This window comes from Nyctereutes procyonoides, unplaced genomic scaffold (genome assembly GCF_905146905.1).
Source record: "Nyctereutes procyonoides isolate TBG_1078 unplaced genomic scaffold, NYPRO_anot_genome, whole genome shotgun sequence".
Taxonomy (NCBI): domain Eukaryota; kingdom Metazoa; phylum Chordata; class Mammalia; order Carnivora; family Canidae; genus Nyctereutes; species Nyctereutes procyonoides.
Genome location: NW_026575042.1, coordinates 39,620,301 through 39,647,726, shown reverse-complemented (window position 1 = coordinate 39,647,726; position 27,426 = coordinate 39,620,301). Strand labels below are relative to the sequence as shown.

At 36.7% G+C, this 27,426-nt stretch overlaps 1 protein-coding gene across 1 annotated transcript in view; it reads left to right on the top strand.

Annotated features, from left to right (window-relative positions):
- The window catches only part of SLC9A9 (solute carrier family 9 member A9), a 534,354-nt gene that overhangs the window by 164,318 nt on the left and 342,610 nt on the right, over nt 1-27,426 (top strand). The window contains exon 6 of the mRNA XM_055321514.1: nt 9,745-9,850. Within this exon, the coding sequence (XP_055177489.1) occupies nt 9,745-9,850 (106 nt within the window). The remainder of the gene's footprint in view (nt 1-9,744; nt 9,851-27,426) is intronic.

Sequence of the window (27,426 nt, the reverse complement as noted above, 5' to 3'; positions counted from 1 at the left end):
ATGTAGATGAACAACCGACAACCAGCAATGACCAACTTTTTATTCAAGAGAACTAGTTCGAGGAAAAGTTAAAATGCTTGCAAGCTCTTTCTCAGGGTTTGCTTTGTTTTGTTTTGTTTTTTAATGCTGCTTTCACATAAGAAAATGCATTTATCTACAGTCGAACTTCTACGTTCTTATATTATTTTCCAGTCCAGAAAGGATTACCATAGAAGGGCTAAAATTTCAGATATGACAAAGTGAGTTCATGCTGCAGTATCTGATGTAATATAGCACCTCTGAAACTGTTTTCTTTTTCTTTCCTTGACTGACCTTGTAAACTACTGAACTGCAAAGTGTGGTTTGCCTCTTGATATCATATCCTCTACAGTCCAGAGATCTTCCCGCTGCAAATAAGATAGATCACAACATTTTTTAACACAAGCGAAGAGCTTCTTGGTTGGTGATAATGTCATTTCTGAGTAATTCGAGACTAAGAGCAGCAGATTGACTGGGTATGACTAGTGAGTGGGGAACACCCCCACCCAGTGTCAGGCACACAGTTGGTGGTTAACCAGTATTTGTCCCAGATAGAAGAACTCCAAGTGGAATTGTCTTCTCAGTGGCTGGATATGGGAGTCTGTTGACAGAGAGAAAGGGATGGACTGGAAATTAAGATGACCAGGTGTGAATAAGATTGCCCAGGACTAATTGGTAGAGTGAGAAGGGAACCAAGGAGATATTCCTGGCCAGTATTTGTATTAAAGGGATGGGTTCACAAAGGAGAGACAGGAAAAGAGGTTGGAGGGGCTGAAGGGAAGCAAAGAGAAGTTAATTTCCTCAGTATTAAAAAAAGAGACAGAGCGAGAGCACTTGGGAGACAACAAGGGTCTACATGCCCTACTACTAAAGGACTTGGTAGTCTGGAAACTCTGGAGGAAGTTCTAAGAAGGAGTGTGGGGAGGAGGGTCCTCATGCATTGCTTCCTGAGATGAGGGAAGAGACTTCGAGCTCCACATTTTATCTCCTCATTAAATTTTACCAATTTTTAAAATGGCTTTTATCCTTTCTTATTTTACAAGGAATGCATGCTTATTATAGTAAGTTTATAAAATACCAAAAAAAAAAAAAAAAGGTTCAAAGAAGAAAAATAAAAGTGGCCATTGCTTGCTTAAAAGCTGTTTTATGACTTTTGGCTTTGCTCTCTTCAGACTTGGTTTGCCCAGTTGTGCTGACCTCCCATCCTGGTTTAGACTTTGTTATTCCTGCCTCAGCACCAGTTCTTCATGCTGATCATGCTCAACTGTGTACCCTAGATAGGGGTAAACACTGGAAACTAAAGTGATTTGATGAGCTATGAAAGAGCACATTCAGAGTGAGTGATCTGTTGTGCGTGACGACTGTACTGAGGGTAACATACAAAGATTATTAACACATAGGGCCCCATAGCCACACATTCCCAAACCACAGCCTTCTCATTGGTCTGTGTTTTTCCTTGCTAAGCATGATCTAAGACATGGATGTATCTAAGTGACTTCTTTTCTACCAGTGGTGGGGTAGGGGCAGAGAGGACTGTGGCTTATGAGAGGTCATTCTAGCCACATCCCTACTCAGGAACTCCTATTAAAAAGTCAAATGCCGGGAGGCTTAACCTGCCCATTCATTTTGTAGCTCTTCCTATGAGAGGGGAGCAGAGTGTACTGGTTTGCTAGGGTTGCCTTAACAAATGACCACAAACAGTTTAAGACAATGTAAACTTATTATTTTTATACTGCTGTGGGTCAGTAGTCCAGGTGATTCAACTGGGTTCTCTACTCTGGGTCTCACAAGGCCAAAATCAAAATGTTGATTAGCTGCCTCTTATGGGAAAACTGTATGAAGAATCCATTTCCAGGCTCATTCAGATGATTAATAGGGTCTGTTCCTTGCTGACAGAAAACTGGGGACACCCTTGCCTCCTAGAGATCTCTCTTTGGCCCTTGTAGGTGATCTCCTGCATCTCAGTCCCTCAGTCAGCAACACTGTAGGTATCCTTCTCAAACATGAAATCTTCCTGACATTTTTTTTTTTTTGAGTCTCTTTTCTGCCTTTTCTTCAGCTGCATCTCTCTGACTCCAGGCAAAGAAGTTTCTCTGCATTTAAGGTCTCATGTGACTAGGTTGGATCCAACCATATAATCCAACACAATCTACTTGTTTTAAGGCAACTTTAAGTATATTCAGACAGTCTCTTTCACCACATATAATATATGCACGGCTTCCAGACATAGATGTATGGACATCTTTGGGGGACACTATTCAGCCTACCACACAGAGTGATAAGGAGAATGAGTGGATTCATAATGTGATTTCTCTCCTTTTTTTTCCCCTTTCTTTCTCACATGCTCAGTGTTGACTCTCCTCAATATTACTTTTGTTCATTCTTACCAGCTTTGCTGATCTGCTTAGAAAACAGGAATATTTACCCTTCATTTTGAAACCTTCTTGAATTATCCCTCAGGGTTTTGATCCACAACTTGAGAAATGATAGTAGATGACACCATTTGTTTCATATATTTTTGTAGCAAGAGAAAAATTTGTTTGTGAGGCCCATTTATTTTATGTGTACTGTGATCATGACTAACACAATTATCTCTTTCCTTACAATTGTTACATTTAATGGGTCACAGTGATATCTTTACCTCCAAGTGTTGATTTCTTGGGACTCATCCAAATTTTAGCTGCTTTACGGCTCCACTGAGCTTTTCTCTGAATTTATTTATAAATAATTTATATATAAATAAATACACATTTATATATATATATATATATATAAATAATTTATTATCTTGTGATTTGTAGGCAAACCCTTGTCTACCATGTTCATTTTTAAAATGGCAAAATGCTTAAGTAATGATCCTGATTGGAGAATCCTTGTACAACAGGATGAGTCATCCTCACTCAGATATTGGGCTTACTGCAAAGATTCCCCATTAAACTGCAGCATGGCTCATTAAACACCATTGGTGAGAAAATTGGGTCTTCGTTAAATGTTTATGTTCTGTGCTAATGTTAAATTTAGAATATTCCTATTGTAGATACCTTTGGGAAAAATTTTAAAGTACTAGCTAAAGTGTGAGCAGATTTCAGGCTGTAAATTCCCAAATACGGGATCTGGAAAACATCCCCCAACCCCAGATTTATTCTCAGGTTTCTCTCTTTCCTGTATTTATATATTTTATTTATTTTTCTCTTCTCAATGCCAAACATCATGATTTTCAAATGACCTTTTTATACTCCCTATGACTTCTAAGAACCTTACTTTTGGTTTTTAAGCGCAAAAGAAGGTAGATTATTCTGGAACACCATTCAGCCATGTTTGAATCAAGGATGTGATTATCAATGTTTTTATTATGCATCTAAGTATTGAAGAAACAGTCTCTGTCCACAAAGCACTTACATTCCAAAACAAAGGACTTAAACAAATACAAGTACCAATGACAGAAATGTGATTCCAGGAGTGTGTTAGTGGAGTTAATGTGAAAAGAATAATTTCCTTCATTTAAGAGTTCATAGAAATCCTCTACATGTATGCCAAAAGAATCAACTTGTTATTATGTGACAAAAGACATTAAAATCTAGGGAGTCTTACTCAACAGGAATCCAACAAGAGAATTAAGCTTTACAGAAAATGATTTGAGGGACTGTTTTTTCACTTCTTTACAAGATGATGCTTATCTTAATGCCTAGAATGTAAGTTAATTCATTACATACAAATGCCTTAGGACAATGCTTCTCAAGTTTTTTGTTGTCACAACCCCTTTACAACTCTTCAAAATTAGGGAAAGACCCCAAGGAGTTTTTGTTTATGTATGTTATATCTATCAATATTTACCATATTAGAACTTTAAAAATTTTGAAACATATTTTGCTAATTGAAAATAGCAATCATAGAGGTGCCTAGGTGGCTCAGTTGGTTAAGCATCTGACTCTTAATTTGTCTCAAGTCATGATCTTATGGTCCTGAGATTGAACCCCGTTTTGGGCTCCATGCTGGGTGTGGATCCTGCTTGATTCTTTCTCTCTCTGTGTACTAACCCCAATCTAAAAATAAAAATAAAAACATAACAATCATAAACCATTAACATCTTAAATAACATATTTTTAGGAAAAATAAATTAATTTCAAAATCAAAAACATTTTACTAGGCAGAGTCACATTGTTTTACATTTTTTAATGTGTGTTGTAATAGAAGACAGCTGGATTCTCACATCTGTGTCTGCATTCAATTGCACTATCTCACATCACATAGCCGCTGGAAAATTCCACTGTATACAGATGAAAGATTAAGAAAGTAAAATGCAAGTAATATTTTCACATTATTCTGAAAATGGATTTGACCTTGGGGATCTTCCTGAATAGGTCCCAGAAAGCCCCAGGGGTCCCTAGATGATACTTTGAAAACATTGCCTCGGGGCATTAGAGCTTATTTCTCCCAAGGGTCCCCGGTAAAGAAGACTATAATAGTGTGATTGCATATAGTATTTTCTCCACTACTAACTCTGTACCAAAATGATTCATCATATTGATGGCCAAAATAAAATTACAACGTTTTAAGGCTAAATCATTCATGATGTTTTGTATAACTTCTCATTTAGAGTTACCTCAATGAAGTAACATCTAGTGATTAACTTTCTAGATCTAGTATTGTTTCTTTCATCTATTTTAGAAAGGTGAGGTTTTCTAGTTGTATTTCTGGGATATGATTAGCAGGGCTTGACTGGCAAAACCAATTTGTGTACTGATTCCTTTGCTGAGTCTCCACTGAGAAGGTTTAGGATAAAAAAAAAAAAAAAATCCAGTATTTCAACCTGTATCCAGGATACTTCAATTTTCTTTGGAAGCCTCTCCTTGAAATCTCACTGTGTACAATATTTCAGAAAAGTAGAGAAAGTTACAGGAGAATTTCTTCCTCTCTCAACCCTCTGAAAAAAAGAAAACACATTTGCACAATATTCACTTTTGGAAATGGAAAAATGCTACCTTGTTTATGAGAATTCCAGGGTTCTCCACCTGTCAGGCCTGACAAAATTCCACTGAACAAGCCTGAGGTATTTGATTCTCCATGTGTCGGGGACAAGTGTCCTACATACTGATTTGCCTGGAAAACCACAGAGAGTACTCTCCAGAGAAAGCCAGCATTTTGACAAGACTGAGTAATAGCTTAGAACAATAGGGGTAAGAATTATTGTGTGGGGTTGTCCATAGAACCCAGGCAGATCTTGTGCTAGGTTGTTGAAAGCTGCTGCATTAAAATACCATTTGAAATGTAAATTCCTTGTAAAACACACACACACACACACACACACACACACACACACACACACACGTCAGAAAGCTGCTAATGGAGATCCTAGGGAAGGGACTGTCATTAAATCACCCTGAAGACTTAGAAGTGACTGAAAGAGAAAGAGCATTGGGAAAATAGTTAAAATGCTAGCATTAAAAAAAGGGGGGGGGGACATCTTTTTAAGAGTTGGCACATGGATGTATTGATGAGGTCTAGCAGTCCTTATCTGTATTTTCATCTCCAGTTATGCTTACTATATTTGAGAAGAGAAAGTATTAGTTTTGATGCTAAAATAAGTTTGCAGTAGGGGACAAGACTCTTGGTATGATGAAGAAATTAATCAAAATATATTACTTCACTGTTAGGGCTTTTCTCTTGAAGAATAAGAATTATCCTATATATGACCTTAACAATTTTTCACAAAATTTGAAACATCCACCTCAGCAGATATTCTGGATATTTTCAACCCTCATTTAGCCTCTAATTCATCCATTGGTCCCCTTGCACTCAGCAAATGATCTTTACTGAGAAGACAACTTTATTTCAACTCCTCACTTGTTCTCTGCTTTCTCTTGATCTTGATCTAGCAGCTCCCTTTCTTTTTCCTCTGTCTTCAGCCTCTCTTTCCTCTGGCTTATTCTGTTCAACCTATAAATTAGAAATCTAAGAGAAAGCCCCATTTGGCTTTCTACCCCATTGGGTACTACTTTTTTCTCCTTCCTTCTTTCATCACCAGCTTCTTAGAAGTGCAGTCCACACCACTGCCTCATCATCCATGTTCCCCACTACCCCTTGCTATTTGACTACTATAGTTACTTTCTCAGAAATCTCCAATGATTCAATGACATTTCTCAATCATCCACTACTCTCTCCTGGAGTAGCTGTGTGTGCGTGTGCGTGTGTGTGTGTTTGTGTTCATCTACTTAAGCCTAAGATTATAAGTGCTTGTACCAATTTGAGAGACAATGTGGGTTTTTCTCTAGCTAAAAAGTCAGATAGGGAGGGTATATGGTGGAGGAGCAGGAGTCCCAAGAACCAGTTGGAGTGTTAGAACCTGCCACAAAAAGATAAGTAGAACTAAAATTTGACAAAAGCAAACATAACTAAATCCCTGCTAAAATCGGAGGTTTAAGAAATTGGGTTGTGTCTCCACCCCTTCCTATCTACATGATGTCCAATGTGTTCTCCTCATAGTCTCACAGGAAGGCTCATCTAAATAGGCGTTGCTTTTGGGCCAGCCTTGGGCCCAGGTTGTCCTTACAAATCCAGCCGTGTATGGGCAGAGCTGATGTTTGCGTGTCCACACCATTCCAAGGAGTTATCTCCTAGGAAGTTGCCACAGAGTCTTGGACATTCTGTGTAAGATTGAGCCCTGCCAGTGAGCTAATGAAATGAGTTTTTAAGAGCTCCAAGCTTAGCAGCAAGAGTGGGTTGCTAATTTCCTGACTCACCTATTCAATTCATTTGTGGTCCCAGCAAATATTCCATCTTCCAGGATACACTGCCTGGCTTTATTTCGAAGTTGTTCCATTTCTTCACAGGGTAGATAGGAATGTGCACAGTAATAGCTTTTCTCTTTTGTGTGGGATATTGCTTATGAAGTGGGGTTCAGTTCTTTGTGCAAAAGGAATTGTGGGAATGCCAGAACAGTTTTGAACAAAACTGGATATTCAATTAAAAGCCTTTCCCTCCAGATGCCTAAAGTTCTCACTGAAAAAATGAAGAGTTCCTCTCAGCACAGAGGGGACCCCATAACTGGGGAGGTGGGGAGAGGAACCCATGTTCTTCATCCCTATTTGTGAGCCTAGGAAACCTCTCTGGGAATGCAGATGAGCTGCAAGTTATCTCCAGAGCTTAGAAATACAAATAACTACAGAGACTAAAGTCAACAATAAAGCTGCAATGATAGAATTTTGTAGTTTAAGAATAACTGCACTTTTATTCCACAAGATCCCAGTAAAAGGAAAATGTTGTTAATTAAAACCCCCAACTGAAACCTCTTTGTTTTGATGAGGTATAGGGTCTTGACTCTATCCAAGAAGGAGAAAGAGATTACTTAGCAGAGATAATTGCTACCTTCTCCTCCTACCACACTACCTGCAAAGGCTAAGGGTTGCAGCAAATGTGAACAGCTACCCACTACTAGAGAGTACATCTCTGCCATTTTGCCCATCATAATTAAGGACCTATTCAGCTAGAATAATGAAATTGATTCTATGTCTGGCAAAATGGGATCTGGCTAATTGTCATGCCAATTCATGACATTTTATTTCTGTTGTCTCTTCTATCCCAAAGCTGGTTGTTGAGTTCAATATTCCTTCCTCTGGGATAATTTTTAGTAAATAAAAATCTGTCTACAGAAATTCATGATGGATGTAGTTTCCAGCTGACTTGTTCATGTTTAGGGTCAGGTTTGGCAAAAATACCACATGTGTTTTTCATGCTTCTTTTTCTCCATTCAGCCCTCTAAAAATCTCTTATGGACTCTCTTCTTTACTTATATACTTTGCCCAGATGCTCAGCCATTCTTGTGGCTTTGCGTTTCATCTATATGCTTATAACCCCCCAATTTTTTCTTCTGCCTTAACTCTGGACAGTTCCAACCTTTTATTTCCAGCTTTCTTATCGAAATTTCCACTTGAAATTCCACCTATTTAAGTCAACATGTCCAAAACCAAAGTTACTAGATTCCCCTGTCTACAAACTAATTTCTCATTTGCAGCAGCCCATCCACTAATTGTCTAGGATTGAAACCCAGAGTCACCCTTTGCTGCCTTTCAAATACCAAGTCTCATCAATTCTCCATCCCAAATATCTTGGACATATAGTCTCTTTTACTATGTCCTCTCTGACGTTACCTTTTATTTATTCACTCATTAAAGGCTTGCTATATTGTAGCCCTGTCCTAAGGGCTACTGACACGTGGGAAAGATAAGAATCCATGAATAAGTAAAGTACAAAGTCCTGTGGCCATTGACCTATCAGAACCCAGGATGGTGGATGTTCTGGGTGAAGCAGGATTTCCAGGAGTTGGTGAGTCTGAATCTAGGATTCTTTCTAGCTCATTCATTGGAAGAACTTTCGGGAAAGCCTCTTGCCACATGTTCATTTTGCCCTCTGCCCTGCTGCCTGTGCTTTATTTCCAAAACTAAAATCAAATTGTCACTCTTCTGATTAAAATTCTTCCATGGCTCCCCACTGCAGCAGAACAAGTGCCAAACATCTTGACTCAACTTACAAAACCTTCCAACTCAGCTTTTGTTCCCCATAGTGCTATTCTTTTATACAACATGGTTACTAACTTCACAGTCCATGAAGTAGGAAAGGAAAGAACAGAAGTGAAAATCTACCATCAGTATCATTCTCAATCATCCTCTTTTCAATGGATCATTTTCCTAATGATTGCTGTTCATACTCTGCATAACTGTTTCAAGTATCAAGACACTGAATGGTTCTGATGAACACATATAATCAGTGTGTGATTATTTACTGTCCTAATGTCTACTCAGAGGCTCCATACAATATGTATGCATATAGGAGCCATGCAGTAGGCTGCCAGAAACAAGTCCTTAGGTCCTGCTCTTAGGAACACAGGGTTCATGTTTATAGTTGAGCATAACCTCAAGAGAGAATGAGACCAGGTGCTGCGCTGCCTCTCCCGTCACAGGAGTAGGCCATGTAACAACATTCATTCATTAATGTATTCATTCACTCTGTCATTCATGCATCAATCACTTATTGAGCATTTGCCTAAGTACTTTGTGTTACAAAGATGCACCCTGTCCCTAGGGAGCTCACAGTGGCTTCTGTGATAAGTTCTGTGATTTGATTCAAATATGGGGATCAAAAAAGATTGAGCCAGATTTCTGCTGAGGAATTGGGGTCCTAGGGGACACTTGAGAGGTTTCTGACTCTTGAAGAATGGGTTTGGAGGAAGCAAGAAGGTGCCTGCGTGTGTGTGTGTGTGTGTGTGTGTGTGTGTGTGTGTGTGTGTGTGTATTTAAGGAGTGGGGAGAACGGTAGTTCATGGATGGGAAAGAAATTGCTGCTCTGGTAAAGAGAACCAAAATGCAAAGTTAATTTAGAAACTACCTGATTTGGGTGATTTGGGGAAATTATGGGAAGTTCAGTGTGACATGAGGCAGGCAGTAAAGGGCGAGCTGAGGACACAGGGGGAGATTCTGGAAGGTAAACAGGGTGCAAACTATAGAAGACTTGTACCAAGGAGCTCAAACTTTATCTGGGAAGCCTAGAGAAATCTGTAAGCAAGGGAATGGTGACTCATCATAATTTTTTAAAAATAAACATTCAGTGTGGATACAGTGGATAGATTTGAGAAGATGAGCATTTAATGAATCCTTTTTAGAGGTGGCCACAACCAAGGACAAATCCATTGCTGTGTTTCAGCTAACTGCATATTTGTGTGTTTCCTCCTAGTGACAGTACTGGCCATTTTCCATGAACTGCACGTGGACCCCGACTTATACACACTCCTGTTTGGGGAGAGTGTGTTGAATGATGCAGTGGCCATTGTCCTCACATAGTAAGTACCAGAACTTGGCCTCTGTTTTTCTGACCACGTGAATAAAATATGCGTCCTTCCAGTTGGTGATAATTCCCAGTAGCTTTAAAGTACCTTTTCTCTTATGTCATAGAGATGTGGCAATTTCTAGTTTTTAAGGAATTGCTACCATAGAAAATCTCTAATAATGAGTATAATTCATTAGGTACCTAACTTCTAACACTATTAATGAGTTTCATGTTTCCAACCTGTTATAAGATACTACCCAGAGGGTAACTTTTCTTTTCCTCAGGTGCATAGATTTAGCTGATTTACTTAGACTTCCTAAAATGCACATAAATGAGCTTCCCTCATTTCAAATCAACATCATTTCATTTTTTTCTTTCGACAAGCCATTTTCCAGATAATGGATTAATGCTAACCATTGTATTTATAGTAAGTTTGACAAATTGGAGATAGAACCTGAGAGTCAGAATGCTCTTAATTTCTCAGTCCAGTTGTAATGTGTTATAGGAACACACACATCTTTAAATCCGCATATGACATGTGAAACTAATGGAGCTTCAGCTAAGCGCTAACATAATTTTCTCTTGATCCTGGAAGAATTTTCCTTTCAAGATGAGAACTAGTGCTCTTTCCTCACCTCTCCTTTAGATACTTGCCATTTATATTTAATAAATGCTGCTTCGGTGGCTTTCATTATGTCAGAGGTCTCTTCTTCGTTTTAGATTAAGATCAACATTTTGGGCAACTGTCAAATACCCCAAAGGAAAATAGCTATCTGATAATTAAATGTGACAACAGGACTCCATTCCGGGTGTTAATTACCTCAAATGCATTTGAAAATGTATTGTGCAGTAACAAAAGATTTTTAAAAGTCAGATCTCACAGAGAGGAGTTGGAAACAGCAGTGCAGCAGTACTCTTCGTCTGCCCGATGACATTTCCTAAGGCTGCCACCCAGAGTTGCCACTGAACTCAGCAACTTTTAAGCAAGGTCTTCAAATAAACTCGTATTTCACCTGGCCTGAGAAGTGCCTTTCCAGCATTAAAGGAAAATATCAGTGACTGCAAATTGAGGGCAAAATCCATGGCAGATACACGGATACTAAAGGATGCTTTTAAAGAAACACCGAGAACAATTAATTAGGACATCAGGAATCTCTGTCCAGGAAATAGTCGTATCAAAGGAACATTTGGAGTAAAAAAAAATTTAAGTCTGCTGAGTCCCTCATTTTTGCTTCCTGGCCTGCCAAGTTGTAAAAGGCCAAGCAAAACGAAACCACGAAAGCACAAATGAGCTTGAGAAAGAGTCACACAGCTACAACCAAGCGAGAGTTTGGCCTTTTCCACTTCCAGCACCATCGTTCACAGTAGTTCCCACTAAAAATGCAGACTCCAAGGATGAATGCTGTTGCTGTTGCTGTTGTGCACCAGCCCTGGGGGCATTTGAAACAGTCTATTCTCTCCTCAAGTAAATACATGGTTATTATGGCAGGGCCTTTTCTCTCATGTACCCATGGGTTGCATGTCTTAAAAAGTGTTTCCCACCATGGCCAGATCTCTTCCTTACTGGGCAAGACCCCTGCCATTCTAGCCAAAATCTTATGGTTCCCAGATTTGGCGATTTAGGTTTCACACTGAGTGATCCCAAAGAGTTCTACCTTTAAAGTAAAAGAAAACTAAGTTAGGAATACGTGACATGGGAACTTCTACACATTCAAACCTTCAGGCTCTTTAGTCTACCTGGTGCACCTGGACCCCACTGGCTTCTTCCTGAGCTCTCCTGAGTAGTGTGTGCCTGCACCATCCTGGGTCCGGACTCTTCGTCCACCAGAGCCATTTGTTGCTGGCCACATCCTCCACCCTGTGCAATTTTCCACCATGTCATACTCTTCACTTGCTCACTTGCTTATGTGCTTTTTAAACTTTGTGTACAGCACATATGATGATCTCTTTTTATAAACCTACTCTCACACACACATTCGCTCTCCTTTTAATGCACCATCTCCAGACTCTCTCTTCCAACTACCTTCTTGCTCCGTTCGAAAAGCCCTATTTAAAAGTTGTGCATGACTTTCAGACCAGAAGTTCAAATATTTGGCTCCTCACTTTTTTCTTCCTTCACATTTAACTGTATAGCACCCTGACACAACTCTCTGCCTGGTAACTCATGCCTCATGCCCACACACACAGAGTTCCCTCTTCCCCAGCTTTTGTTTCTGTCAAATCAAGTCTTTCACCACTTAACCTCAGTCTCTTTGAGGAACCACTAGCCCACATGCTAAGCCCTTAGTTCAGCCTAGCATGAACCTGCATCAGTTCCCATCCAGCATAGCAGGGCAATCTTGGGTTCACACATATATTTGCCTTTTGTGAGATAGTAACTTTTTGAAGACAGAGTCTATATGCTTGAAATGCATATTAAAAGAACAAATGAGGGGTGCCTGGGTGGCTCAGTTGGTTAAGTGTCTGACTCTTGTTAAGTGTCTGACTCCTAGCTTAAGTTCAAGTCATGATCTCATGGATTGAGGGATGGAACCCAACGTTAGGCTCTGCGCTTAGTGGGGCATCTACTTGGATATTCTCTCAAGATTCAAATTTGATGACCACAACTATTGTACACAGCAGCTGGTGGTGGATGGTGTCCCTATGGCTTAAAATGATCCAGAAACTTTATTTAACAAAGAATGTCGAAATTAGCTTGTCTCTCTCTGACTCATACTGTCATTTTAAGTATGTAGGGAATGTCATGCCCAAACATGGAGAATGTGAATTGATTCATAAATGAATGAATTCCACATGATGGTTGTGCATTTCTAAAGATTGTTTAATAGGTTATAAAGGAAAGCAAAAGATATACTGAAGAGGTCTTAAAGGATGTGTGTTTCTGAATCCCAAACAAAGACATTACTTTCAGAGACAGCATGGTAGACTACAAAAAGCCCTAGATTGAAGTAAAAAGAGCTTGTGTCAGGATTACTACGAATTAAGGGTGCAGTTATTACAGTTGACAGAAAACCAACCCAAACTGGAGTAAGCAAAAAGGGAATTTGTGTTGGCTGATGTGACTGAATAAAGGAATAAAAATGGTAACAAAGGATCCAGCGAAGAGCAGGACTCTTATTTTGTTTTTGTTTTTTTTTTGTTTTTGTTTTTGTTTGTTTTTGTTTTTTTTCTCAGTTTCTTCAAGGTTAGTTTCTTTACCTGGTAACAGGTTGGCTGCCAGCAACTCTGAGGGCTGAAACTTTCTTCAGGAGAATAGAGCAAGAGTCCTTGTCCCATTATTCCCAATCCAAATCTTAATACACCTTATAGATTAGGATGCCTCTTCAGACCCAGTGTGGCCAGGGAAATAAATGTCCTGAATTTATTGGCTCAGCTCTAAGTAGCACACTTCATGAGTTTAAGACTATACCCATTTTCTCTTGGAAGCACATAAACTAAGACTGGGGAAAGGTAGGATTATTGCTTAGAGTAATATTGCCACCAAAAAGAAGAAGTAGATGTTGGACAGAAACAAAACCAAACCTAGAAGAACACGACAGTGACTGTATATGGCTATAAACTCTCCAGGCTTGTTTCTGTACCTATGAAATGTGAGAATAGTTGTTCTATATCCATTAAAAAATTATTCTGAGCAATAAATAAAGCAATATATTTGGAAAGACTCTAAAATATCTATAATATATGTAATCTATGCCATATAAAGATACGTATAATTTATGTAACCATTTATATCAATATCTTCCATTCTACTTACACAGATCCCTTTGCTTTCATTAAAATGACTAAGGATAGACTTGCTTCTAGTGGAGCATTCTTTCATAAATACGGCATTTTATGATCCAAGGAATATAGAGAATAACCATTTTCACATGTGATTTCCCCCATTAAGAATGAAGCACTTAGTTAAGGCATACTGTCTAAAGTTGATAAATCAAGAAATAGAGGTTGAAGTATATTACATAAAGTTATAAAGGCACTCACAATCAAAATTGATGTTACTCACGGGAGTTAGTTGGAGAAGGGGAGAGGGAAAGGAAGGGATAAGTTAACTAAAATGTCACATCTTTCATAATAGTAAATCAATATATATTGTGTGGAGTTGATAAATCAAGAAATAGAGGTTTATCCATATTATTTAGAGTTCTAGGACAGCCATCAGAAGAACTAAAAACATAAATAGTTAAAGGAAATACTTTTGCTTTATAGAACTCAGATTCATATAAAGGAGAAAATGTAATTTAACTGTTTTATAACTTTTTATACTACTTGAATGTATTTGAATTTTTTAAAAATATTTAAATTTATTTAAAATATTTTTTATTTAAAGAATAAATATTCTTAGGTGAATATTTATTTAAAATATTTTTAGGTGATCCGGATACCAAAAGCAGAAACAGAAAAGAAAAGCCAATTTATTTGAGGGCAATAGAGTCCAGCTAATCCTTGCAGGCAAGAGTCACCACAAATAAAATTAAATGTTGGAGGATAAACCAATGAAAGCACTTTCAACCACATGTTGATAGGTTGATGGTCTTTGTAATGTACAGGATGAATTGTTAATCTCCTTAATATAACAAATTTACTAGTTATGTTACCTTAGGTAAACTACTTAACTTCTCTGTGCCTAGATGCCTTGTTTATGAAACAGTGCTGGTGAAAGCACTCACCTCATTAGGCAAGATTAAACATAAAATACCCAGAACTGGCTCATAACACTTAATAAACGTTAGATATTAGCTGCTGATATTACTGCTGTTATCAAAGACCAATAAGGAAAAGGTAAACATAATAGAAAAATGAGCAAAGGATTTAAGTAGGTAATGAACAAAAGAAACATAAATGGCCAATAGCACTGCTAAATAAGATCAGTTTCACTAGTAATGAAATAAAATAAATTAAACGAATAACAGTATTATTTTTTGATTGGAGTTTGAGGAAGTGGGAACCCTTCTACATTATTGGTGGAAGAGAAAAGCAATAGGATTTGACAAAGGCAATTGCCATTATTTGTTAAGAATCATTGTTCATTCTCTGATCTACCTCTTTCGTTTCTAGAAATTTATCCTAAGAAGTAATTAAGGGCCTGTTTCTCCATATAGATGAGTGCATTGATTTGAGCAAGAAGTTGTACATAAGTTACTAGTTTGTTGAGTAAATTATATTAATAGGTAATCTTTATGCAGTCATTTGAAAAGTGATAGAGGAAAATGTATTGATGTGAAAAGATATTCACAATATATTTTTAAAGAAAGTAAGACATTTTAAAATGATATACACCATAAGTCCTAAAAATCACAGCCAAATTTGTATCTATGAGTGTATATATAACATATTATAACTATAATATATATTTAAAATCAACATGTTAGGTGGGGTTTTAGGTGATTTTCATTTTCTTCTTTTGGCTTATATGTATATTTATTGGAAATAGATTAAGCTACTTATGATCCACGCCCATCCAAAGAATCCTTCATAAACATACTTAATAATAGGCAATCTTCATTCAGATACAGACTCTAGGGATGCCTGGTCACTCAGTTGGTTAAGCATCTGACTCTTGATTTTGGCTGAGATCATAATCTCAGGGTTGTGAGATTGAGCCCTGCAGTGGGCTCTGCACTCAGGGGGAATCTGCTTGAAAATTCTCTCTCTCTCTCTCTCTCTCTCTCTCAATCTCTCCCTCTCTCCCCCCAACCTGTTAAATTAAATAAATAAATCTTTAAAAGAAATAAATACAGATTCTATAAAGGTTTAAGTCTAAAATTCTTTTCTACCCATGAAAGAGCCGAAAGAGGATGTTGAGTGTTCTTGCCCATTTATTTGCAAAACAGAAATATTGCCAGGATTGTACTGAAACACCTACTTGTGAAAGAGTTCCACAGTGTACAAATGCCTCTAGATTTTCTTAGAGATAAAATAAGAATCCCATTAAACAGCTGGCTCCTGGATGACAATAAATACACACTAGATGCCTTTGTTCCCTATTAAGAAAATGCTTCTAAGGAAATTCAATGTAGATCATCAAAAAGGAAGAGGAAAATGGAGCACTAATTTTCTTTTTTAAAATAAGAGTGTTAGGTTGCTTTAGAGGTTCTTATCAGAATATGTCATTTAAAATATACCGATGAATGCCTGGCAGTTAGAGTGAGTGACATTTTGAAAGACCACACTTTTTATATTCCATGCATCTTAAGCAAAATTTAGCATGGAAGTTAATGGGATGGCTATGAGACTCAAAGAACTATGTGACTAGGGAAACTCAAGACATCTATCATCCATTCATTCAACAAAAATGTACTGAGGATCTATATGTGCCAGACTTTGCACTGAGCATTGATGATATAGATGGATAGGTACAGTCACCCACCTCTGTCCTCACTAAAATAGGTGAACAATAGCTTCTAGCTATTTAATTTAATGTGTGCACAAACCTTGCTCTAAAAATCATCCCAGAAAGTAGCTGTGTAGGGTTGGCTATAAACAAATATCACTAAGAAAATTCATTATTTCTCTTGGTACCATCATCTCTAAATAGATTATAAGCTCCTTGAAGACAAGTTCTACCTTTCTGCATCCCCCACAACACACAGCTAATTACTTGGAAGGTTCTTCAATAATTACTGAAGGAATGAGTTAGTATACCTTTTCAGATGAAGGTAGAGACATTTTACTAATCCTCTCATTAAAATCTATTCCAGAGCATGGATGTTTCATATTCCTCTTACTGCTTCTTCCAAATATTTTTAAAAGCTTGTTAGTTATCTCATTAGCTCAACTTCCTCTCCCATTTGACCCATAGTTGTAAACACAGAGGTGATACGAAAGTGTCTCCTTTTGATGAGAATAAACCAAAACTGTTATTACAACCAGAAAACTTATTCCTCATGAATCTGCTTAACTTAAAAATAAGTTTCTTATATCTTGACACATCTTTCTGAAGGTAATTCACTTTGATATTTGCCTTGGAAACTGATCATCAGCATGAAACGCATTTATTTTGATGCCTGTCTAGATACTGCTGTGACATATAATTAAGAAAAAAAAAGTTACAGCCCTTCTTGCTTGTCTGGGCAGTCAATTCCATGCCAACTTCATTTTTTGGACACCAGGTGGCATCACCTAGCAGGAATGGGTAGGCGTCCTGGCATCTTTAAGTGGCTAGAAGGCAGAGCTCAGCTGACCTCCAGCTTTAGTCAGAATGCCCAGGGCTTGCTGCCCACACCCCTGCCTGCTACCCTGGCTGTTTGTTCTTTCTTATTCCTGATCCCTGGTTCCTGTTTCCGGGCTCTGACTCTGGCATCTCCCTATGCTAGCTCTCAATATCCCTGTTCAGATTACTGGGAAGTGACCTTGGTTTATCCTGTGACTGTTCCTTGTTTCTCAGATTAGATCTGATCTTCACTCACTGCTTCTCCAGATCTCAGCCTCATGACTTAGAACTTCCTTCGCTCCATGTCAAGCCATGCATGACAAATTGACCTACCAAAAATAAACAAACACACATATTGATACTTTCTTATCTTAATTCCATTGTACTTTATTGGCATATCAGTCAGATGTGACAAAAACCCAATTCAAATTAGCATAGGCAAAAAGAACTCATTGGCCTCTTTAGCAGGGGCTGGGCTAACTCTGGGCAAGCCAGGACTCAGGGATTCAAACGTGTCTATTTTTTCTTTTCTGTTGGCTATTCTTTCCTTTTCCTTATTTGGTTCTGATTTCCTCTTAGTGCTAGCCTCACTCTTTCCTAGTACAGATACATGACTTATTGTAACAAGCCGAAGAGGGTGGCTAATGGCATCTCCAGGCTTATCTTGTTCTAGCTCAGAATTACACTTCATATTCCCACTATTTGCATGTCAGACACAGAGAAGGACTCCGGGTCTCTGCTCTGGATTGGCTGTGCTCAGATCAGAAGATCACCCCTAGGCCAATCACATTGTATTTTAAGAGAATTAAACATGATGACTGGCCATATCTGAATCATTTCCCTATCCCTGGGGCCAATGGCATGGAATCTATAATTAGAAGAAAGTGACTGGAGGGCAAATATAATGGGCATCCCAGAACAGTAACTATGGTATTTCATGATAATAAAATATTCAGAACATGGTGGATTAAAATGAAACAGATAGGCCATATGCCATTATAAACTGAAAGAAATGCTTTGTTTAAAAAGGCAAAAATTCCTTTCTAAATGTAGAATTGAGTTTGAGGAAAAAGAAATTCCCCAGGTGTAGGAAACAAGAGAGAAATCACTTACTGTGGGAAGCTACCACTGTCAGTGGCCATAGGATTTTGTATGTTGGAGCTGCAGTTCTATTTCCATGTGAAGTTATAGAAATCAAACTTTTTTTAAAAAATTAATTAGTCAAACCTTTTTGAATAAAGCCTGGAGTCCAAAGTGCTCCCACAGTCACATAGACTCCATTCACCAGCCTTAAGGAAGAGTGAGAAAACTTGCCATCTATGTGAAATTTGAATCAAAATCCCTGGTCTGTGCACTTGTGAAAGGAATTAAAGCCAATAAATTAATATAAAAGTTTTCAGTACTATTGAAATGCCTGCCCCAGCCTCATTTCTCTTTCCTTATTTCCTAATATGCTGAACTGCTCTGAAATGAAACTTTCTTAATCCAGGCACATGGAAATCCCACAGAAAAATAACACAATTTTTCCTGAAAATGAGCTCATAGTAAAAGTTTACAGGCCACAAAGGGAAAAGAATCCACCATGAAGAAAAGCCAGGAGATAAACAAACAAGTAAATCATAACAAGGACCCCAAACCACTAAACAAAAATTACAAAAATCTGAGAACAATTATAAAATGGACATATTAAAAATGACTGAAGAGATAAATGGAAAAGCAAGGAAAATAGGAAAGAATACTAAATAAGAACTTTTCAAAAAGAAAAATGCAGATATTGGCTTTAAAAGCTGATTGAGAAAAATGTCATACTGAATCCAGCTGGTGACCCAGAAGATAAAGTTGGCCAATGACCCAGAATGTAGTACAGATTTAAAAAAATATAAAAAGTTGGCTAAGAGACATGGAGGATAGCATACATTTCAGAATATAGCAATAAGAATTTCAGAAGGAGACACTAAAAAGAATCAATTTGTGACAATATTTAATAAGGTAGTGGGTAATAATTTTTCAAAATTGAAGAAATTGAAACATCACATTATATCCAGAGTTGGATAAATTAAAACTAATTCACACAGAAACATGTTGCAGTGAAACATGAGATCATCAAAGACTAAGTGGAAATTTTAAAAGCAAACAGAGAGGAAAGATGCATTCTTACAGTGGAAAACTTAGATAACATCGATTTTTCTCACTTATGATGATAATAGCTACTAGAGGACGGTACAATAATATGTACAATTACCAAGGGAAAAAAACCAAAAACCTAAATTCTAAACTCAACTGAAATATCATTCAAGGGTAAGAATGATAAAAAGATATTTTCAGAACTTACCACTCATCAATAATCAGTAATAGAAATAGGAACTGAACTACAAAGAAGTGGGAGACAAGGAGTGGTGAGCAAAAAAGTTGAAACAATCATAAATTTAATAAGGAATGATTGTGACAATAATAATAATGATTATTAAGAGAAGGGTAAAATAAGGTGAACCAAACACTGTATTATCCTCTATAATATTCAAAGACAGTGGACACTAAATGATAGGGAGGGAGAAATGGTGTTATATAGAGAAAGTGGAGATGGCAAAAGACCTGTTTATGAATATAATCCAATTTTCACTCAAGTAGCCATGTTCTTCAAAATGTTTCTCAAAATGGTGCCGGAGATGCTGACAACAGATTTCAATTTGGATGAGAAATGTTGAAATCAATTCATATGTTGAAATCAGTTGTAGTCTTCAATAATTTCAAACTGTGCGAAGGATTCCTATATTTTAGGAAGCTGGTAAAGTATCTTCCCTGGGGTCCTTCCATTTTTCTTTGAGATTTTAGGCTCTGGCCTTTGTAGCTATAGTGTTTCCAGTTGTGGAACTCCTCATATTCTCTCTTGAGGCTAACTTTCATCTTCCCCATTGTCTTCCTAGTTTCTCTTACTCTCTATTCTGCTTACCTCATGTTCTCTCATTGTCAGATTTATAATCTATGCTAGGAAGCAAGCTGTTCAGTTCTCTCCAATTCCTTGAAAGAGGTTACCTCCATGAGCAGACAGCTGGGGACATTTTGTGCCATACCAGTTGTTGATTTGCTGTAAGATGCAGATATCTTAAAAATTGTCCTTTATGTGCTACAAGTAACTTTGAACTGATGTTCTAGGCAACAAATCAGTTTTGAGAGACAGTTGAAAAGTTATTTCTGGCTCCTGCTATATTTTGTCACTAAGCTATAGGTAGTTCCTTAATCATTTTAGCGTCGGTTTGAAATTTTAGCTTCCTACATTGAAAGGCTTAGTTATGTTCTCTAGTCTGAGTCCAGGAATGACCAGCCATGGAGTAAGAAAGTGACTTGTACTAAGCAAAGTACATCTGAGGCAGAAGTAGACACCAGGGTGCTGACATAATAAACACCAAAAAATGACTGCCCCAATGACCAGAATATAGATGCTGGCATGATCATCTCATTTTCTTTCCATAGTCAAGCTACTTAGAAAACAGAATCATAATCAGCATCTACTTTATTAATTCACCACAGGAAATTACCTTCACTAGAATCTCAAGTAACCCAAAGATCATATGATAAAAGCAGTCTTTCCTATAGGCAAATTTGCACATTAAGGCCAATAATATCCAGAGGGTTGTCTGGTGAGCATGGGGACAGGTGACTGATAGATTGATGACTCAGTTGTTTATCTGCATCCTTCCCAGAAAAGATATTTTTTTCTGATAGACCTTGAAACTTTGAAATGCTTGGCATCCACCCCCAAATCCATACCAACATTTAGGATAACTTAAAACTACCATAGTTTGTTAGAATAACTAAAATTTGTTTTCTCCTCTTTACATAGGGCTGGAATGGTCACTTTCAGTGTTTGATTCTGTGATTCTTCTAGATCTTCCATGACTAATCAATCCTTCTTCTGATTGATACATTGTACTTTTGCCACTATACATAAATGCTATTTGTCTTTATCCTAATACCCTTTACTATCTGGTGGGAGGGGGGTTAATAGTGATTCTCTCTTCTCTATGTTGTGACCAGTAGCATACATTCCCAAGACAGTGGCCTAGTGACAGGGAAAAGTTCATAACTAGATATCAGGCCCATCTATAAGAAGAACTGATTATGACTTTAGCCTCAAGTGAGAGTAGATTTAATGTTGTTAAACTGGCTTCTATTAATAAAATGATCTAAAACACTACACGTTAAACTTGTGAAGAGGAGGTCATAAATTTCCTTTAGGGTCTGAAGAAACCTATGGCTCTCACCTAAGGGACTGAAGTGAAGTGTATGTAAACAAAAAGATAAAACTTTATAGTTTTAGGAGCTCTGGGTTAAGATTTTTTTGGTCCGAAGGTATATCTTCTCTCCAATGTGTTTAAGCCTGACTTTATTCTGTACAACTAAGACCATGCCTTTTATTTCAGGTGATCAATTCTGAATTTTTTTCCTAAAAAACTTTTCCAGGGGAAAAAAGGGGGCCCAAATCAATATGCCATCATTATTTTGGTCTAAATTAAAAGTGCTGTCTTGGCCTGAAGAATATAATCTGTTTATATTACTTGGGCTCCATAATGAATTTACATAGCAGGCTTATTGCAAGTTTTATGTGAGCTCTCCCTTACTGGGGCATGTAATGCTCAGGGAATCTGATTAAAACTTTGGGAAGGAGCAGCTGTTCAGCTATAGAGGGTGAACTCAGGGCCCATTTTTCAGAGCCTGACTGCAAGGCCTGACACCCTTGCCAGCTATTGGATGATAAATGAACTGTCTTTGAATGCCCAGCTCCTGTGTTAATAGCTTTAAAATATTGGTTGCTTATGAGAAAGAAGTTGGGAGCTCTTATCAATTTTCCTGACCCAGAGGTCCTCAAATACATCACTTTTTTTTTTCATTGCCAGAATGACAGGCAGTGCTGAAGGGAAAAGGAAGAAATTTTTTTCACCATTTAGTTTTTCTTCGTGGGTTAGCAGTTAAAGTCTCTCATTGCAAAAGATAGTGGAATGAGTGCCAGTGAAATTAAACAAATAAAAGCCAGACTACATACTTTCTAACATCATTCTGTGGTGTCAGAATCATAATCTAGTTAAATCTGATTCTTCTAAAGGTGTGTAATTCAAATTAGGTATATGGAGGTCAAATTCTGAAGCCTGTGCTAAATAGCTTACTACTAGAATGGCAGTTAAATGGTCAAACTATTTAAAGTTTAACCCTAATATGTTTGGAAATTTATCTTTTTTTATCTTTAACCCCATCTTCACCTGCCTACTTTGTTTTTATGGACATCAGAATATCTTCTAAGTGAGTGAATTCTTAATTATGTAACTGTTGACCATTTAGATTTTTAAGCATTGTCTTTTTCTTATAGCAGTCTACTTTTAGCCTTTTCATTAGCATATTTATGAGAAAAGTAGAAATATATATACATATATATTCAATTTTCTTTTTATTAGTAATTCTGGTAAATGTTTTGGTGGAAAAAATTTAATCTAGAACACACCTCATGTGTGGATAGTATGTTTTATTTTTTCATGAAGAAGTTAAGGCTGGTGGTCTGGAAGTCTAGATGATGGCTCTGTCATTTACTAATTTTATATCATTGAGTAAACCAGTCACCCTCTTCAGTCTGTTTTCTAATTTCATAAAGAGAGCAGCTTTAATATATATATATATATATATATATATATATATATATATATACACTACACTAGCGTGCCTGGGTGCTCAGTCAGTGGGGTGTCTGTCTTTTGCTCAGGTCATGATCCCAGGGTCCTGGGATTGAGCCCCACATCAGGCTCCCTGACCAATGAGCAGCCTGTTTCTCCCTCTCCACCACTTGTGCTCTCTCTACATATATTTTTTAAAATTTTTAAAATAGAAAAATATATAAATCTATTAGGAATTTAGAAGTGAGATTGTGCTGAAAACATAGATTTGAAAGCAGATAAGACCAATGTTCTAAGGAAACCAAAGCCTAAAGCATGTTAATTATTTACTAAGATGGATACAAAAGACTATTTATATCCATAAAACAGGGATGAGTTAAAACTTAAAAAAGTAAAATCATGGGAATTAAAAATATAAAAATCAAACTAAAATTACAACACAAAAAATGATATATGATATGATAAGCATGATTATTTACTTAAAAATATAAGAGACTTGGAGCACCTGGGTTGCTCATAACCTGGGTTATGTGTCCTACTTTTGGTTTTGGCTCGGGGCTTGATCTTATGACTCATGGGATCGAACCCTGCATTGCAGGCTCTGTGCTCAGAAGTGGGCTTGGATATTCTCTCCCTCTGCCCCTTCCCTCCCTCTCTCTCCTTCTCTCTCTCACACAAATGAACAAATAGATCTGCACAAAAATAAGAGACTCAAGTGGGGAAATATTAGAGAGCTCAGAAATTTGGCGGCACAGAAGATCAACACAAAAATCAATAGCTTTCCTGGACTTTAATAACAACTGATGATAAAATGTAATGGGAACATTATTTTGTTCCCATTAGAATTTTAAAATCTGAAATCATTAGAATAGCCCTAAGTAGTAAATATACAAGATATCTGAGAAGATAGTAACTTTAGTAAAGGACAAAAAAAAGACCACCTCAATAAAGGGGGGACCTGCTGTGAAATAGGATGGGGAGATTCAATATTGTAAAGTAGTCAACTCTCCCGCAAAGTAATCTATGCATTCAGTATAATCTCCCTCCTAAAATCCCAACAGATATTTTTAGGATGATTCTAAAGTTCATATGGAGCTTCTGCTTAAGACATCAGGATAAATTATTTCCCTAGCCTCAAAACAAATTAAAATTATGAAAAACATTGAAAAATAGAAACTTTTAATAGTCCATGAAATGGAAATATCCACCATTCCAAACCATAAACTATGAAAGATTTAAGTATGAAGTATTACTGTCAATAATGTGAAATCTTGAACCAGAAATGGAAATATGCCAAGCCAAGTTGGTTTCTCTCAGACTTGACAGCAGATCACTTACTGAAAGGATCAGCCAATATTCCATTGTTTAGAGAACAGATAAGATCAGGTAAGCGGGCCAAGGGAGAAATGGGGGAAATAGTCTGACCTTTCAAAATGAAAGATGAGTAGAAATCGTGCTGACCAACATTCTAGTTTTCTAGCTAGGACACTGCAAAGGCTATTTACATTGGGGTGTGAGGGTAGCAATTTCCAAATCAAAACATAATTTGTCTGCAACTTATCGGTCTTTTCTCTATGCCACCTCAATTTGAATGCCATGGACTGTGAAAGGATGTATTCCCAGCAGAAAGGAAACAGATTTGGTGACAGATGCTTGAGGCATTTTAAAACATGGCCCCCAAATTCTTTGACATTCCTTTCATGGAGAGATGAAGTCTATGTTCCCTTCCCCTTGGATCCACAGAAGGCAGAGGTAGAGATGCTGTGCCAGTTTCCAAACCCAGACCGTTAAGAAACCAGCAGCTTCCATTTCCTGTCCCCAGGGACATTCCCTCTTGGAACCCAGCCTCCTTGCTATGAGATGGTCAAGCTGGTCTGTGGAGAGTACTACTACCTGGGAAGGGAATGATAGCCAGCAAGACTTCCCAGACAGGTGGGTGATCTGTCCTTGGGGCTGACTGCCCAACCCCATTCCACTTGTCCCAGCTGATAATACCAGGTGCAGCTGAAATGAGCTGAACCTACTGAGCTCTGCCCAATTTGCAGGTTGTTGCAAATAACTGATTTAAATAACTGATTGTTGATTTAAACCACTAAGTTTTAGAGTGATGTTACACAACAATAGATAATCAAAACAAAACCCAAATTAAAACTTAATCAGCCTCTTATTCAACTTTATTTCATCCCTTACCTTGTATCCCTATACAATTATCTGATAAATAGCCCGTCTCTTTTAAAGATATGTAATAATCAAAAAGGAGGGCAGGGACATGTTCATCAGAAGTGCAAAATATATTTTTTAATTTAATCCAAAGAAGAGCCCATAATCCCCAAACAAATTTACCAAAGAACTACGGAAAAGTTTAGACAAAAGAATTCTCCATTACCATGAAGGTCCATACAGATTTTCTCTATATCTATATTTATATCTATATCTATAATTCAGGATCTCAAAGAAGAGACGTAAGATAATCAAAGGAGATTAAAAGTGTACTAAGAGAGCTCAGGAGAAAGCCTGGAGAGATAAATAAAATTACTGAAGATATAAAAGACACTTTACAAGCAACAAAAATAGAATGAACTTCTCTGAAAACACTGTCAGAGACATAAAAAAGAGACTTGAAATAATCTAAAATAAAGTAGAATAGAACAAAGATGTAATAATGACTATAAAGAATATAATAGAAATGGATGGCAGACATTTGAGTATTTTTGAAGGAGAAAACACATGGAAAATATTTTAAAACATAAAACAATATTCTCTTGAAATGATATAATATGTGGATTGAAAGACTTAAGGAACTCACTGAAAGCCAGGAAATTTTCATTTGGAATCATCCACAACATGAGATAATCTGGCAGATTTACTGAATTTCAAGTTAAAAGAAAGAGTTATGGGACCATCTAGGCAGAAAATCCAAGTCACTTACAAGAGCAGAAATAATCAGGTTGGCCTTGGACTTGACCACAGTGACATTCAATTTCAGAAGATGGAAAAGCAGCACATTTTCACTTATGAGGGAAAGAATGTGAATCCTAAACCAAATTGTCCTTCCAATATAAAGGCAACAGATTGGCTGTTTTAATAAATAGTATGGGGCAATGGGCTATTCCTTTGGAAGAAAAAGTTAAATGCCTAATTCACACATCCTTAAAAAGAAACTCTACATGGGTTACAGAGCTGAATGTTAAGAAAAACTATGAAAATATTAGGAGACATTTCTATAATTTTGGAATGTTGATGGTCTTCCTAAATAAAATTTAAAAAACAATAAAGTAAAAAATTAAGTAATTTAACTATACAAAATTTTAAAAAATAAATAACAGAAGAAATAAAAAACAAATGATAGACTAGAAGAAAATAATTGTAAAATTTTTGACAAATAGCATTTTAAATACACAAAGAACTACAAATCCATGTGAAAAAGAAAACTGGATAAAAATATGTATAAATAATTTATAGATCTCTCTGTATATGTGTATATATACATATACAGAATACTTAGAGTCAAGTAAAATGATGTTTACTTACAGACAACATCAACATTTCCTTTTAGATTACAGGAAAATACAGATTAAAATGAGACATTTTTTCATCTAGCCAATTAGCAAGATTTAAAGTTTATTCATGTTTAGATCAGTATTGTCAAGAATAAAGAAAATCAAGCATTCTTACACACTTTTTGTCACTATCACCCAAAATTTTAAATGCACCAAGTAAAACTATTTCTAGTGAGATACCTCAATAAATATTTGCTTATGTAGATAAAGATAACTAAACAGTGCATCAGTAGAATGACAACAAAAATGTGAACAGCCAAAATGTCTATTGATAGGGAAGAGATTAAATATATTGTACTATATACAAAGTAGGGAAAATTTTTGAACCTTTAAAAAGTAGATGACATAGAAAAATCTGTAAGACATTTTAAGTTACAAAATAATGTTTCTGAAGAATACATATTGAACACTAACACAGGCAAAAAATAACATTTGTATATTAGTTGCATATATATATATATATATATAATGTCTTTTGCATTTTACTCTACATACTTTCGCTTTTCCTTAATCTTTAATGCAGATAGTATACTTTTGTTTTGTGTCTGTAATAAAAATGATTTAAGTAATAAATGCCTTTTAACTGAAATAAAAATATCTCCTCTGTTTACATAATAGAGGTTTTAAGTTGTGTTTACTGTTACATTCTGGCCTTCTATTGTTAGTAAGTCTCCATCTAAAGAATGAATGAATAGATAGGCAGTGAGGACCCAGTGGGAGGATGCTTGTAAAAACCCTATATAAGCATAGGTATTTGTATTACAGCAAAAGTGATTTAAAATTATGTGAATAAATCTTAGAGATGTGTGTGCCTCTGATGGCAGAGCAATTGATTGAAAATTGAAATCTTTGTCCAACCACCAGTTGCTTGACTGATAATTTAGACTTGATTGGCTATTTCAGAACAGAATAGGCCCAACCAGACCTGATAGAACCCTAATACTCCTGCAGAGTTGTGTTCAGCTTTGTAAAAAGGTTGCACCAGGTTCCCAAACTGTGGGGACAACTTATCAAACAGCTAAATATAAGATATATTACCAACTGTGTGGACTTCCAAAAATATAAATGAAATTCTCTACCTTCAAATCAAACCTCCAATTTTCCTTTTAGATTATTTTTTTCCTTTTAGATTATTTTTTATTTGAAGTTTCGAATTCCTAATCATATAATAATTTTTGAGAGGTATTAAATTTATGTAACATGTATTTGACTCAGGAAA